Consider the following 14,695-nt stretch of genomic DNA (forward strand, 5'->3'; position numbering starts at 1 on the left):
AATTAGCTAATGTAATCTCAACCATCCCAACATGTGTTTGTATGTTTTTTGAATTTCGCGCAAAGCTACTCGAAGGCTATCTGCGCTAGCCGTCCCTAATTTACCAGTGTAAGACTAGAGTGAAGGCAGCTAGTCATCACCACCCACCGTAAACATGTCACTGGTGAGGTTTCATTTGGAATATTGTGTTCAGTTTTATTTTGAATTTCGCACAAAACTACTCGAATGCTATCTGCGCTAGCCGTCCCTAATTACCAGTGTAAGACTAGAGGGAAGGCAGCTAGTCATCACCACCCACTTTCAACTTTTGGGCTACACTTTTACCAAGGAATAGTGGGATTGACCGTCACATTATAACGCCCTCACGGCTGAAAGGGCGAGCATGTTTGGCGCGACGGGGATGCGCAACGAAGCGTGTTTGGCAACTATTACGTCATAGTTGTAAAACAGCCGAACGACCGAGAGGAACTTGAGTTCGAGGATCCGCATATTTTGTTTCATGTTTTACTCAAAAACTAAAGTGTTTAAAAGTATGGCAACCACACAGGAATTATACCTAGCCAAAGTACAGTTTCTAAGGCAATTATTAAATTTGTTGAAAATTCACCTTTAATACTGGTAAAAGCTAATGTGTATGATTAACGTTAATTAGACGTAATAACTTAATGGTAAGAGATACTCACTGTGTTTAAATATGTATAATTCTCGACAGTTTCATTAGGAATACTACATGTGTTTGTTTTTGCTGTGGAATGTCTTCCAAGGAACAAGCTTTCTTCATTGTTTTTCTTCTCACCATCCGCTGACGTTTCGCTTCCTGCGAAACAAAGAATCATACTGGTTTGTTATTAACGGCGTAAAAGATATTGAAAAACATATTCATACGATCTATAAAGCTACTAGAATGGTATTAAGAAATACAGGAGCATAACAAAAATCATCTGATTAAAAACATCTTTATTGTTCCTCAGATGTTAAATGGACTAAACCGTAGTGGCACGTGAGCTGTATTAGTTAAACACATGTTGTTAAACGACAAGCAATATGGGCAAACTGTGCGATTTCAGTGACTTTGAGAAACGACAATTAGGTGCGTTCGGGACTCAAAGCGCACTAACTTTTAGAATGTAGCAGTTGTTACAAGATTTATATAAATCAAGGACGTCGAAGAATGAAACCTAGTTCCTCAATCTATCTTTGTAGGACCTGTCAGGTAGGTTAATACTTACAATGTGTGTCTCTGCTCATTTAAACCCCAATATATTCACTTTATAATTATTCGACATATCTATATTATAAATAAGAACAATGATTATATTTTGGTCATAAATTTTGATCTTTGATTCCAGGGATCCGATTTCCTTAACTTCATTCACTGCGAAGTGTTTCTAGGACCTTTTAACATTCTGAACACGAATACTAGCAAAACGTCTATACTAAATATTGAATAGAAAAACTGAATCAACAGTCAGGTTTCTCTTCCATGTAAAAGAATAAAGATTGTCGTCAGAACTTAATTGTTAGGAATAATATACTAATTATATGAATGAATATTTATGCTTAAGGCTTTTGTAGTGGACAAACACAATGTCCATGGTATGGATTAGCTAGATTAAATAATTTAATAACGAGGTATACGTAAAGGTATGGCCGTTATTTCTCATATGGTAAATGCATTATATCCTGAAGTGACATATTAATTTGTCACAACAGTGACCTCGTTAACAAAACATCTGCATTGTTTCAACACGTGTACGATGTCAGTGTTATTTTACTTTAGTTGTCAGGCGTAATAAACAACTGATGTCAATAGAATTATTCAAATAATTAAGACGCTATATTGTCGTCAAGTCTATTTCTATTGTAAGGCACTTACAGCTTTCACATTGTTCGAGCGTATTGTCGTTCCTCAAGTATGGACTCGTGCTTCACTTCCAATACATTCCACTGATTTGGAGCAGTGGATTCCAAACTGTGTATCACGACATACTGGTGTGTCCCGGGAAGTTGTTAGGGGTTGCGTAAATAATTAAGAAGATAAAAAATACTGCTTTTGTTTGTTTTTGAATTTTGCACAAAGCTACTCGAGAGCTATCTGTGCTAGCCGTCCCTAATTTAGCAGTGTAAGACTAGAAGGAAAGCAGCTAGTCATCACCACCCACCGCTAACTCTTAGGCTACTCTTTTACCAACGAATAGTGAAATTGACCGTCACATTATAACGCCCCCACGGCTGATAGGGCAAGCATGTTTGGTGCGACTGCGATTCCAACCCGCGACCCTCGGATTACGAGTCGAAAGCTTTAACACGCTTGGCCATGCCGGGCTTCGAGCTAATGATGCGTAGTTATGGACCGGAATGAGCTAAATAAAAACACAGACCAGTCTTGTAATTATTTTTATACGGTACAAGCCTTAAGAGCGGTATAGTTCCGATTTGTTTAGTGACTTAAAGCTTAACTTATCGATAGTTTTCCATTTAATCAAATTTATAAAATCGATGCTTCATAGTGGCTCAGCAGCGGGTATGCAACTGGAGGCGCTTAGTTTCTGGTCTCGATACCCGTGACAGGCAGGCCGAGCACAGATGGCCGATTCTGAAAGCAATGAATCTGGACCAGCGTGATGAGGTGGTTAGAACGCTCGAGTCGTAATCTGAGGGTCGCAAGATCAAGGTGTTTTAATGTTAGGACAAGTCCTACTATTCGTTGTTAAAAGAATAGCTTAAGCGTTGGCGGTGGGTGGTGATGACTAGCTGCCTTTCCTATAGTCTTACGCTGCTAAATTAGGGACGGATAGCGCAGATAGCCCTCGTGTTGGTTTAGGCGAAATGCAAAACAAACAGCAATGAACTGAAAACGCACAGTGTCTTATATATAACATTTACAAAAGCTTCGCAGTTAGTCGTGAATGTAATTCAGAATTGTGTGTACCCAGATAAATATAAATGACTAAAGTAATCCGGACGTTAATACAGTGAGAAAGCATGAAAATGTCCTTTATAAAAACTGACACAAGCGACTTCCATAGCTTCCGTTCAGTAAAACTCGTGAAAGCAAAGTATCATATGAGGTAGATGACCACATGAAGGTAAGTGTCTGTCAGTAAAACCCTGCGTTTATAGCTTATTATCCCGCTAATTTCAACTGTGTACTATACCGCACTAAACTAATAAGAAAATCTCAAATGTCTTGTATATTCAGTTCAAGGTTTTGAAATTTCAAGAACAGAGGATAATTTTGTCGAGGATTATCAGGTCATGAATAACTTCATGTATATTATATATCATTATTAGGTTACATTAGTTTAAGAGAATTCCACTCCTCATTAGTAATCCTGTACACAAGTTATTTAAACAGAGATCATCTGGACTTATATCTTAGTAAAGTGTATCAGACACACTGTTGGTACGAACGTGTTTTTTATTCACTAGGACTCATTATCATTGATTAACTTGTGTTTAGGGTTGCCGATGAGGAATATTGTAGAATGAAGTGGTTCTTCCTTGAACTTAGAGTTCAAGGTTGAACAGTTTTCGGAATACTAAGTTTATTTATTATCCATTTTCTAAGCCCAACAAACAAGCTTAAGAAAGGGTTATTTTAAATATGTGCCCTAAATGTGGGGCTGAAACAACTTGAACTTCTGAACAAGTCATTTCAGGAAGGTAACTGAGTCACTGAAGGAACAATTGAAGTAATTATTCCAGCTGAACAAAGTTACGATGGAGATAAGTTAAATGCTTAGCTAAAAGCGCTAATGACCTCGTATAACTGAATCAGTCTATATTATACATCAGGATGATGGAACGTAAGAATGGTACTTTTACCTCGTCCAACTGAATCAGTCTATATTATACCTCAAGAGGAAAGAACGTAACAATGCTCCTTTTACCTCTTCCAACTGAATCAGTCTATATTATACCTCAGGAGGAAGGAACGTAAGAATGGTCCTTTTACCTCGTCCAACTGAATCAGTCTATATTATACCTCAGGAGGAAGGAACGTAAGAATGGTCCTTTTACCTCGTCCAACTGAATCAGTCTATATTATACCTCAGGAGGAAGGAACGTAAGAATGGTCCTTTTACCTCGTCCAACTGAATCAGTCTACATTATACCTCAGGAGGAAGGAACGTAAGAATGGTCCTTTTACATCGTCCAACTGAATCAGTCTATATTATACCTCAGGAGGAAGGAACGTAAGAATGGTCCTTTTACCTCGTCCAGCCGAATCAGTCTATATTATACCTCAAAAGGAAGGAACGTAAGAATGGTCCTTTTATCTCGTCCAACTGAATCAGTCTATATTATACCTCAAGAGGAAGGAACGTAAAATGGTCCTTTTACCTCGTCCAACTGAATCAGTCTATGTTATACCTCAGGAGGAAGGAACGTAAGAATGGTCCTTTTACCTCGTCCAACTGAATCAGTCTATATTATACCTCAAAAGAAAGGAACGTAAGAATGGTCCTTTTACCTCGTCCAACTGAATCAGTCTATATTATACCTCAGGAATAAGGAACGTAAGAATGGTCCTTTTACCTCGTCCAACTGAATCAGTCTATATTATACCTCAAAAGGAAGGAACGTAAGAATGGTCCTTTTACCTCGTCCAACTGAATCAGTCTATATTATACCTCAGGAGGAAGGAACGTAAGAATGGTCCTTTTACCTCGTCCAACTGAATCAGTCTATATTATACCTCAGGAGGAAGGAACGTAAGAATGGTCCTTTTACATCGTCCAACTGAATCAGTCAATATTATACCTCAGGAGGAAGGAACGTAAGAATGGTCCTTTTACATCGTCCAACTGAATCAGTCTATATTATACCTCAGGAAGAAGGAACGTAAGAATGCTCCTTTTACCTCGTCCAACTGAATCAGTCTATATTATACCTCAAGAGGAGGAACGTTAGAATGGTCCTTTTACCTCATCCAACTGAATCAGTCTATGTTATACCTCAGGAGGAAGGAACGTAAGAATGGTCCTTTTACCTCGTCCAACTGAATCAGTCTCTATTATACCTCAGTAGGAAGGAACGTAACAATGGTCCTTTTTCCTCGTCCAACTTAATCAGTCTATATTATACCTCAGGAGGAAGGAACGTAAGAATGGTCCTTTTACCTCGTCCAACTAAATCAGTCTACATTATACCCCAAGAGGAAGGAACGTAAGAATGGTCCTTTTATCTCGTCCAACTGAATCAGTCTATGTTATACCTCAGGAGGAAGGAACGTAAGAATGGTTCTTTTACCTCGTCCAACTGAATCAGTCTATATTATACCTCAAAGGAAGGAACGTAAGAATGGTCATTTTACCTCGTCCAACTGAATCAGTCTATATTATACCTCAAGAGGAAGGAACGTAACAATGGTCCTTTTACCTCGTCCAACTGAATCAGTCTATATTATACCTCAAGAGGAAGGAACGTAAGAATGGTCCTTTTACCTCGTCCAACTGAATCAGTCTATATTATACCTCAGGAGGAAGGAACGTAAGAATGGTCCTTTTACCTCGTCCAGCCGAATCAGTCTATATTATACCTCAAAAGGAAGGAACGTAAGAATGGTCCTTTTACCTCGTCCAACTGAATCAGTCTATATTATACCTCAAGAGGAAGGAACGTAAGAATGGTCCTTTTACCTCGTCCAACTGAATCAGTCTATATTATACCTCAGGAGGAAGGAACGTAAGAATGGTCCTTTTACCTCGTCCAACTGAATCAGTCTATATTATACCTCAGGAGGAAGGAACGTAAGAATGGTCCTTTTCCTCGTCCAACTGAATCAGTCTATATTATACCTCAGGAGGAAGGAACGTAAGAATGGTCCTTTTACCTCGTCCAACTGAATCAGTCTATATTATACCTCAAAAGAAAGGAACGTCAGAATGGTCCACTTACCTCGTCTAACTGAATCAGTCTATATTATACCTCAGGAAGAAGGAACGTAAGAATGGTCCTTCTACCTCCTCCAACTGAATCAGTCTATATTATACCTCAAGAGGAAGGAACGTAAGAATGGTCCTTTTACATCGTCCAACTGGATCAGTCAATATTATACCTCAGGAGGAAGGAACGTAAGAATGGTCCTTTTACCTCGTCCAACTGAATCAGTCTACATTATACCTCAGGAGGAAGGAACGTAAGAATGGTCCTTTTACCTCGTCCAACTGAATCAGTCTATATTATACCTCATATTATACCTCAGGAGGAAGGAACGTAAGAATGGTCCTTTTACCTCGTCCAACTGAATCAGTCTATATTATACCTCAGGAGGAAGGAACGTAAGAATGGTCCTTTTACCTCGTCCAACTGAATCAGTCTATATTATACCTCAGGAGGAAGGAACGTAAGAATGGTCCTTTTACCTCGTCCAACTGAATCAGTCTATATTATACCTCAAGAGGAAGGAACGTAAGAATGGTCCTTTTACCTCGTCCAACTGAATCAGTCTATATTATACCTCAGGAGGAAGGAACGTAAGAATGGTCCTTTTACCTCGTCCAACTGAATCAGTCTATATTATACCTCAAAAGAGGAAGGAACGTAAGAATGGTCCTTTTACCTCGTCCAACTGAATCAGTCTATATTATACCTCAAGAGGAAGGAACGTAAGAATGGTCCTTTTACCTCGTCCAACTGAATCAGTCTATATTATACCTCAGGAGGAAGGAACGTAAGAATGGTCCTTTTACCTCGTCCAACTGAATCAGTCTATATTATACCTCAAAAGGAAGGAACGTAAGAATGGTCCTTTTACCTCGTCCAACTGAATCAGTCTATATTATACCTCAGGAGGAAGGAACGTAAGAATGGTCCTTTTACCTCGTCCAACTGAATCAGTCTATGTTATACCTCAGGAGGAAGGAACGTAAGAATGGTCCTTTTACCTCGTCCAACTGAATCAGTCTACATTATACCTCAGGAGGAAGGAACGTAAGAATGGTCCTTTTACATCGTCCAACTGAATCAGTCTATATTATACCTCAGGAGGAAGGAACGTAAGAATGGTCCTTTTACCTCGTCCAACTGAATCAGTCTATATTATACCCCAAGAGGAAGGAACGTAAGAATGGTCCTTTTATCTCATCCAACTGAATCAGTCTATATTATACCTCAGGAGGAAGGAACGTAAGAATGGTCCTTTTACCTCGTCCAACTGAATCAGTCTATATTATACCTCAAAAGAAAGGAACGTAAGAATGGTCATTTTACCTCGTCCAACAGAATCAGTCTATATTATACCTCAAGAGGAAGGAACGTAACAATGCTCCTTTTACCTCGTCCAACTGAATCAGTCTATATTATACCTCAAAAGGAAGGAACGTAAGAATGATTCTTTTACCTCGTCAAAGTGAATCAGTCTATATTATACCTCAAGAGGAAGGAACGTAAAAATGGTCCTTTTACATCGTCCAACTGAATCAGTAATATTATACCTCAGGAGGATGGAACGTAAGAATGGTCCTTTTACCTTGTCCAACTGAATCAGTCTATATTATACCTGAAGTGGAAGGAACGTAACAATGGTCATTTTACCTCGTCCAACTGAATCAGTCTATATTATAACTCAAAAGGAAGGAACGTAAGAATGGTCCTTTCATCTCGTCCAACTGAATCAGTCTATATTATACCTCAAGAGAAAGAAACGTAAGAATGGTTTTTTTACCTCGTCCAACTGAATCAGTCTATGTTAAACCTCAGGAGGAAGGAACGTAGGAATGGTCCTTTTACCTTGTCCAACTGAATCAGTCTACATTATACCTCAGGAGGAAGGAACGTAAGAATGGTCCTTTTACATCGTCCAACTGAATCAGTCAATATTATACCTCAGGAGGATGGAACGTAAAAGTGGTCCTTTTACGTCGTCCAGCCGAATCAGTCTATATTATACCTCAAAAGGAAGGAACGTAAGAATGGTCCGTTTATCTCGTCCAACTGAATCAGTCTATGTTATACCTCAAGAGAAAGGAACGTAAGAATGGTCCTTTTACCTCGTCCAACTGAATAAGTCTATGTTATACCTCAGGAGGAAGGAACGTAGGAATGGTCCTTTTACCTCGTCCAACTGAATCAGTCTACATTATACCTCAGGAGAAAGGAACGTAAGAATGGTCCTTTTACATCGTCCAACTGAATCAGTCAATATTATACCTCAGGAGGATGGAACGTAAAAGTGGTCCTTTTACGTCGTCCAGCCGAATCAGTCTATATTATACCTCAAATAGAAGGAACGTAAGAATGGTTCGTTTATCTCGTCCAACTGAATCAGTTTATGTTATACCTCAAGTGAAAGGAACGTAAGAATGGTCCTTTTACAACGTCCAACTGAATAAGTCAATGTTATACCTAGGAAGAAGGAACGTAGGAATGGTCCTTTTACCTCGTCCAACTGAATTAGTCTATATTATACCTCAAAAGAAAGGAACGTCAGAATGGTCCACTTACCTCGTCTAACTGAATCAGTCTATATTATACCTCAGGAAGAAGGAACGTAAGAATGGTCCTTCTACCTCCTCCAACTGAATCAGTCTATATTATACCCCAAGAGAAACGAAGGTAAGAATGATTCTTTTACCTCGTCAAACTGAATTAGTCTATATTATACCTCAGGAGGAAGGAACGTAGGAATGGTCCTTTTACCTCGTCCAACTGAATCAGTCTATATTATACCTCAAAAGAAAGGAACGTAAGAATGGTCATCTTACCTCGTCCAACTGAATCAGTCTATATTATACCTCAAGAGGAAGGAACGTAAGAATGGTCCTTTTACCTCGTCCAACTGAATCAGTCTCAATTATACCTCAGTAGGAAGTAACGTAACAATGGTTCTTTTTCCTCGTCCAACTTAATCAGTCTATATTATACCTCAGGAGGAAGGAACGTAAGAATGGTCCTTTTACCTCGTCCAACTAAATCAGTATACATTATACCCCAAGAGGAAGGAACGTAAGGATGGTCCTTTTATCTCGTCCAACTGAATCAGTCTATGTTATACCTCAGGAGGAAGGAACGTAGGAATGGTCCTTTTACCTCGTCCAACTGAATCAGTCTATATTATACCTCAAAAGAAAGGAACGTAAGAATGGTCATCTTACCTCGTCCAACTGAATCAGTCTATATTATACCTCAAGAGGAAGGAACGTAACAATGCTCCTTTTACCTCGTCCAACTGAATCAGTCTATATTATACCTCAGGAGGAAGGAACGTAAGAATGATTCTTTTATTTCGTCAAAGTGAATCAGTCTATATTATACCTCAAGAGGAAGGAACGTAAGAATGGTCCTTTTACATCGTCCAACTTAATCAGTCAATATTATACCTCAGGAGGATGGAACGTAAGAATGGTCCTTTTACCTTGTCCAACTGAATCAGTCTATATTATACCTGAAGAGGAAGGAACGTAACAACGGTCCTTTTACCTCGTCCAACTGAATCAGTCTATATTATACCTCAGGAGGAAGGAACGTAAGAATGGTCCTTTTACCTCGTCCAGCCGAATCAGTCTATATTATAACTCAAAAGGAAGGAACGTAAGAATGGTCCTTTTACCTCGTCCAACTGAATCAGTCTATATTATACCTCAAGAGAAAGAAACGTAAGAATGGTTCTTTTACCTCGTCCAACTGAATCAGTCTATATTATACCTCAGGAGGAAGGAACGTAGGAATGGTCCTTTTACCTCGTCCAACTGAATCAGTCTATATTATACCTCAGGAGGAAGGAACGTAAGAATGGTCCTTTTACCTCGTCCAACTGAATCAGTCTATATTATACCTCAGGAGGAAGGAACGTAAGAATGGTCCTTTTACCTCGTCCAACTGAATCAGTCTATATTATACCTCAAAAGGAAGGAACATAAGAATGGTCCGTTTACCTCGTCCAACTGAATCAGTCTATATTATACCTCAAGAGGAAGGAACGTAAGAATGGTCCTTTTACCTCGTCCAACTGAATCAGTCTATGTTATACCTCAGGAGGAAGGAACGTAGGAATGGTCCTTTTACCTCGTCCAACTGAATCAGTCTATATTATACCTCAGGAGGAAGGAACGTAAGAATGGTCCTTTTACCTCGTCCAACTGAATCAGTCTATATTATACCTCAGGAGGAAGGAACGTAAGAATGGTCCTTTTACCTCGTCCAACTGAATCAGTCTATATTATACCTCAGAGGAAGGAACGTAAGAATGGTCCTTTTACCTCGTCCAACTGAATCAGTCTATATTATACCTCAGGAGGAAGGAACGTAAGAATGGTCCTTTTACCTCGTCCAGCCGAATCAGTCTATATTATACCTCAAAAGGAAGGAACGTAAGAATGGTCCTTTTACCTCGTCCAACTGAATCAGTCTATATTATACCTCAGGAGGAAGGAACGTAAGAATGGTCCTTTTACCTCGTCCAACTGAATCAGTCTCTATTATACCTCAGTAGGAAGGAACGTAACAATGGTCCTTTTTCCTCGTCCAACTGAATCAGTCTATATTATACCTCAGGAGGAAGGAACGTAAGAATGGTCCTTTTACCTCGTCCAACTGAATCAGTCTATATTATACCTCAGGAGGAAGGAACGTAAGAATGGTCCTTTTACCTCGTCCAACTGAATCAGTCTATATTATACCTCAAGTAGGAAGGAACGTAAGAATGGTTCTTTTCCTCGTCCAACTGAATCAGTCTATATTATACCTCAGGAGGAAGGAACGTAAGAATGGTCCTTTTACCTCGTCCAACTGAATCAGTCTACATTATACCTCAAGAGGAAGGAACGTAAGAATGGTCCTTTTACCTCGTCCAACTGAATCAGTCTATATTATACCTCAGGAGGAAGGAACGTAAGAATGGTCCTTTTACCTCGTCCAACTGAATCAGTCTATATTATACCTCAAAAGAAAGGAACGTAAGAATGGTCCTTTTACCTCGTCCAACTGAATCAGTCTATATTATACCTCAAGAGGAAGGAACGTAAGAATGGTCCTTTTACCTCGTCCAACTGAATCAGTCTATATTATACCTCAGGAGGAAGGAACGTAAGAATGGTCCTTTTACCTCGTCCAACTGAATCAGTCTATATTATACCTCAAGAGGAAGGAACGTAAGAATGGTCCTTTTACCTCGTCCAACTGAATCAGTCTATATTATACCTCAGGAGGAAGGAACGTAAGAATGGTCCTTTTACCTCGTCCAACTGAATCAGTCTATATTATACCTCAAGAGGAAAGAACGTAACAATGCTCCTTTTACCTCGTCCAACTGAATCAGTCTATATTATACCTCAGGAGGAAGGAACGTAAGAATGGTCCTTTTACCTCGTCCAACTGAATCAGTCTATATTATACCTCAGGAGGAAGGAACGTAAGAATGGTCCTTTTACCTCGTCCAACTGAATCAGTCTATATTATACCTCAGGAGGAAGGAACGTAAGAATGGTCCTTTTACCTCGTCCAACTGAATCAGTCTATATTATACCTCAGGAGGAAGGAACGTAAGAATGGTCCTTTTACCTCGTCCAACTGAATCAGTCTATATTATACCTCAGGAGGAAGGAACGTAAGAATGGTCCTTTTACCTCGTCCAACTGAATCAGTCTATATTATACCTCAGGAGGAAGGAACGTAAGAATGGTCCTTTTACCTCGTCCAACTGAATCAGTCTATATTATACCTCAGGAGGAAGGAACGTAAGAATGGTCCTTTTACCTCGTCCAACTGAATCAGTCTATATTATACCTCAAGAGGAAGGAACGTAAGAATGGTCCTTTTACCTCGTCCAACTGAATCAGTCTATATTATACCTCAGGAGGAAGGAACGTAAGAATGGTCCTTTTACCTCGTCCAACTGAATCAGTCTATATTATACCTCAAGAGGAAGGAACGTAAGAATGGTCCTTTTACCTCGTCCAACTGAATCAGTCTATATTATACCTCAGGAGGAAGGAACGTAAGAATGGTCCTTTTACCTCGTCCAACTGAATCAGTCTATATTATACCTCAGGAGGAAGGAACGTAAGAATGGTCCTTTACCTCGTCCAACTGAATCAGTCTATATTATACCTCAGGAGGAAGGAACGTAAGAATGGTCCTTTTACCTCGTCCAGCCGAATCAGTCTATATTATACCTCAAAAGGAAGGAACGTAAGAATGGTCCTTTTACCTCGTCCAACTGAATCAGTCTATATTATACCTCAGGAGGAAGGAACGTAAGAATGGTCCTTTTACCTCGTCCAACTGAATCAGTCTATATTATACCCCAAGAGGAAGGAACGTAAGAATGGTCCTTTTACCTCGTCCAACTGAATCAGTCTATATTATACCTCAGGAGGAAGGAACGTAAGAATGGTCCTTTTACCTCGTCCAACTGAATCAGTCTATATTATACCTCAAAAGGAAGGAACGTAAGAATGGTCCTTTTACCTCGTCCAACTGAATCAGTCTATATTATACCTCAAGAGGAAGGAACGTAAGAATGGTCCTTTTACCTCGTCCAACTGAATCAGTCTATATTATACCTCAGGAGGAAGGAACGTAAGAATGGTCCTTTTACCTCGTCCAACTGAATCAGTCTATATTATACCTCAGGAGGAAGGAACGTAAGAATGGTCCTTTTACCTCGTCCAACTGAATCAGTCTATATTATACCTCAAGAGGAAGGAACGTAAGAATGGTCCTTTTACCTCGTCCAACTGAATCAGTCTATATTATACCTCAGGAGGAAGGAACGTAAGAATGGTCCTTTTACCTCGTCCAACTGAATCAGTCTATATTATACCTCAAAAGGAAGGAACGTAAGAATGGTCCTTTTACCTCGTCCAACTGAATCAGTCTATATTATACCTCAAGAGAAGGAACGTAAGAATGGTCCTTTTACCTCGTCCAACTGAATCAGTCTATGTTATACCTCAGGAGGAAGGAACGTAAGAATGGTCCTTTTACCTCGTCCAACTGAATCAGTCTATATTATACCTCAGGAGGAAGGAACGTAAGAATGGTCCTTTTACCTCGTCCAACTGAATCAGTCTATATTATACCTCAGGAGGAAGGAACGTAAGAATGGTCCTTTTACCTCGTCCAACTGAATCAGTCTATATTATACCCCAAGAGGAAGGAACGTAAGAATGGTCCTTTTATCTCGTCCAACTGAATCAGTCTATATTATACCTCAGGAGGAAGGAACGTAAGAATGGTCCTTTTACCTCGTCCAACTGAATCAGTCTATATTATACCTCAGGAAGAAAGGAACGTAAGAATGGTCATCTTACCTCGTCCAACTGAATCAGTCTATATTATACCTCAAGAGGAAGGAACGTAAGAATGGTCCTTTTACCTCGTCCAACTGAATCAGTCTATATTATACCTCAAAAGGAAGGAACGTAAGAATGGTCCTTTACCTCGTCCAACTGAATCAGTCTATATTATACCTCAAGAGGAAGGAACGTAAGAATGGTCCTTTACCTCGTCCAACTGAATCAGTCTATATTATACCTCAGGAGGAAAGGAACGTAAGAATGGTCCTTTTACCTCGTCCAACTGAATCAGTCTATATTATACCTCAAGAGGAAGGAACGTAAGAATGGTCCTTTTACCTCGTCCAACTGAATCAGTCTATATTATACCTCAAAAGGAAGGAACGTAAGAATGGTCCTTTTATCTCGTCCAACTGAATCAGTCTATATTATACCTCAAGAGGAAGGAACGTAAGAATGGTTTTTTTACCTCGTCCAACTGAATCAGTCTATATTATACCTCAGGAGGAAGGAACGTAAGAATGGTCCTTTTACCTCGTCCAACTGAATCAGTCTATATTATACCTCAGGAGGAAGGAACGTAAGAATGGTCCTTTTACCTCGTCCAACTGAATCAGTCTATATTATACCTCAGGAGGAAGGAACGTAAGAATGGTCCTTTTACCTCGTCCAACTGAATCAGTCTATATTATACCTCAAAAGGAAGGAACATAAGAATGGTCCTTTTTCTCGTCCAACTGAATCAGTCTATATTATACCTCAAGAGAAAGGAACGTTAGAATGGTCCTTTTACCTCGTCCAACTGAATCAGTCTATATTATACCTCAGGAGGAAGGAACGTAAGAATGGTCCTTTTACCTCGTCCAACTGAATAAGTCTATATTATACCTTAGGTGAAAGGAACGTAAGAATGGTCCTTTTACATCGACCAACTGAATCAGTCTATATTATACCTCAGGAGGAAGGAACGTAAGAATGGTCCTTTTACCTCGTCCAACTGAATCAGTCTATATTATACCTCAAATAGAAGGAACGTAAGAATGGTCCTTTACCTCGTCCAACTGAATCAGTCTATATTATACCTCAAGAGAAAGGAACGTAAGAATGGTCCTTTTACTACGTCCAACTGAATCAGTCTATGTTATACCTCAGGAGGAAGGAACGTAAGAATGGTCCTTTACCTCGTCCAACTGAATCAGTCTATATTATACCTCAAAAGAAAGGAACGTAAGAATGGTCCTTTTACCTCGTCCAACTGAATCAGTCTATATTATACCTCAGGAGGAAGGAACGTAAGAATGGTCCTTTACCTCGTCCAACTGAATCAGTCTATATTATACCTCAAGAGAAAGGAACGTTAGAATGATTCTTTACCTCGTCCAACTGAATCAGTCTATATTATACCTCAGGAGGAAGGAACGTAAGAATGGTCCTTTTACCTCGTCCAACTG

At 39.6% G+C, this 14,695-nt stretch overlaps 1 protein-coding gene across 1 annotated transcript in view; it reads right to left on the bottom strand.

The window, feature by feature from the left end:
- Positions 1 to 14,695, bottom strand: part of LOC143246081 (neural cell adhesion molecule 1-like) — a 182,746-nt gene that overhangs the window by 14,733 nt on the left and 153,318 nt on the right. Inside the window, exon 12 of the mRNA XM_076492297.1 lies at positions 684 to 817. Coding sequence (XP_076348412.1) covers positions 684 to 817 — 134 coding nt within the window. The remainder of the gene's footprint in view (positions 1 to 683; positions 818 to 14,695) is intronic.

This window comes from Tachypleus tridentatus, chromosome 3 (assembly GCF_004210375.1).
Source record: "Tachypleus tridentatus isolate NWPU-2018 chromosome 3, ASM421037v1, whole genome shotgun sequence".
NCBI lineage: Eukaryota > Metazoa > Arthropoda > Merostomata > Xiphosura > Limulidae > Tachypleus > Tachypleus tridentatus.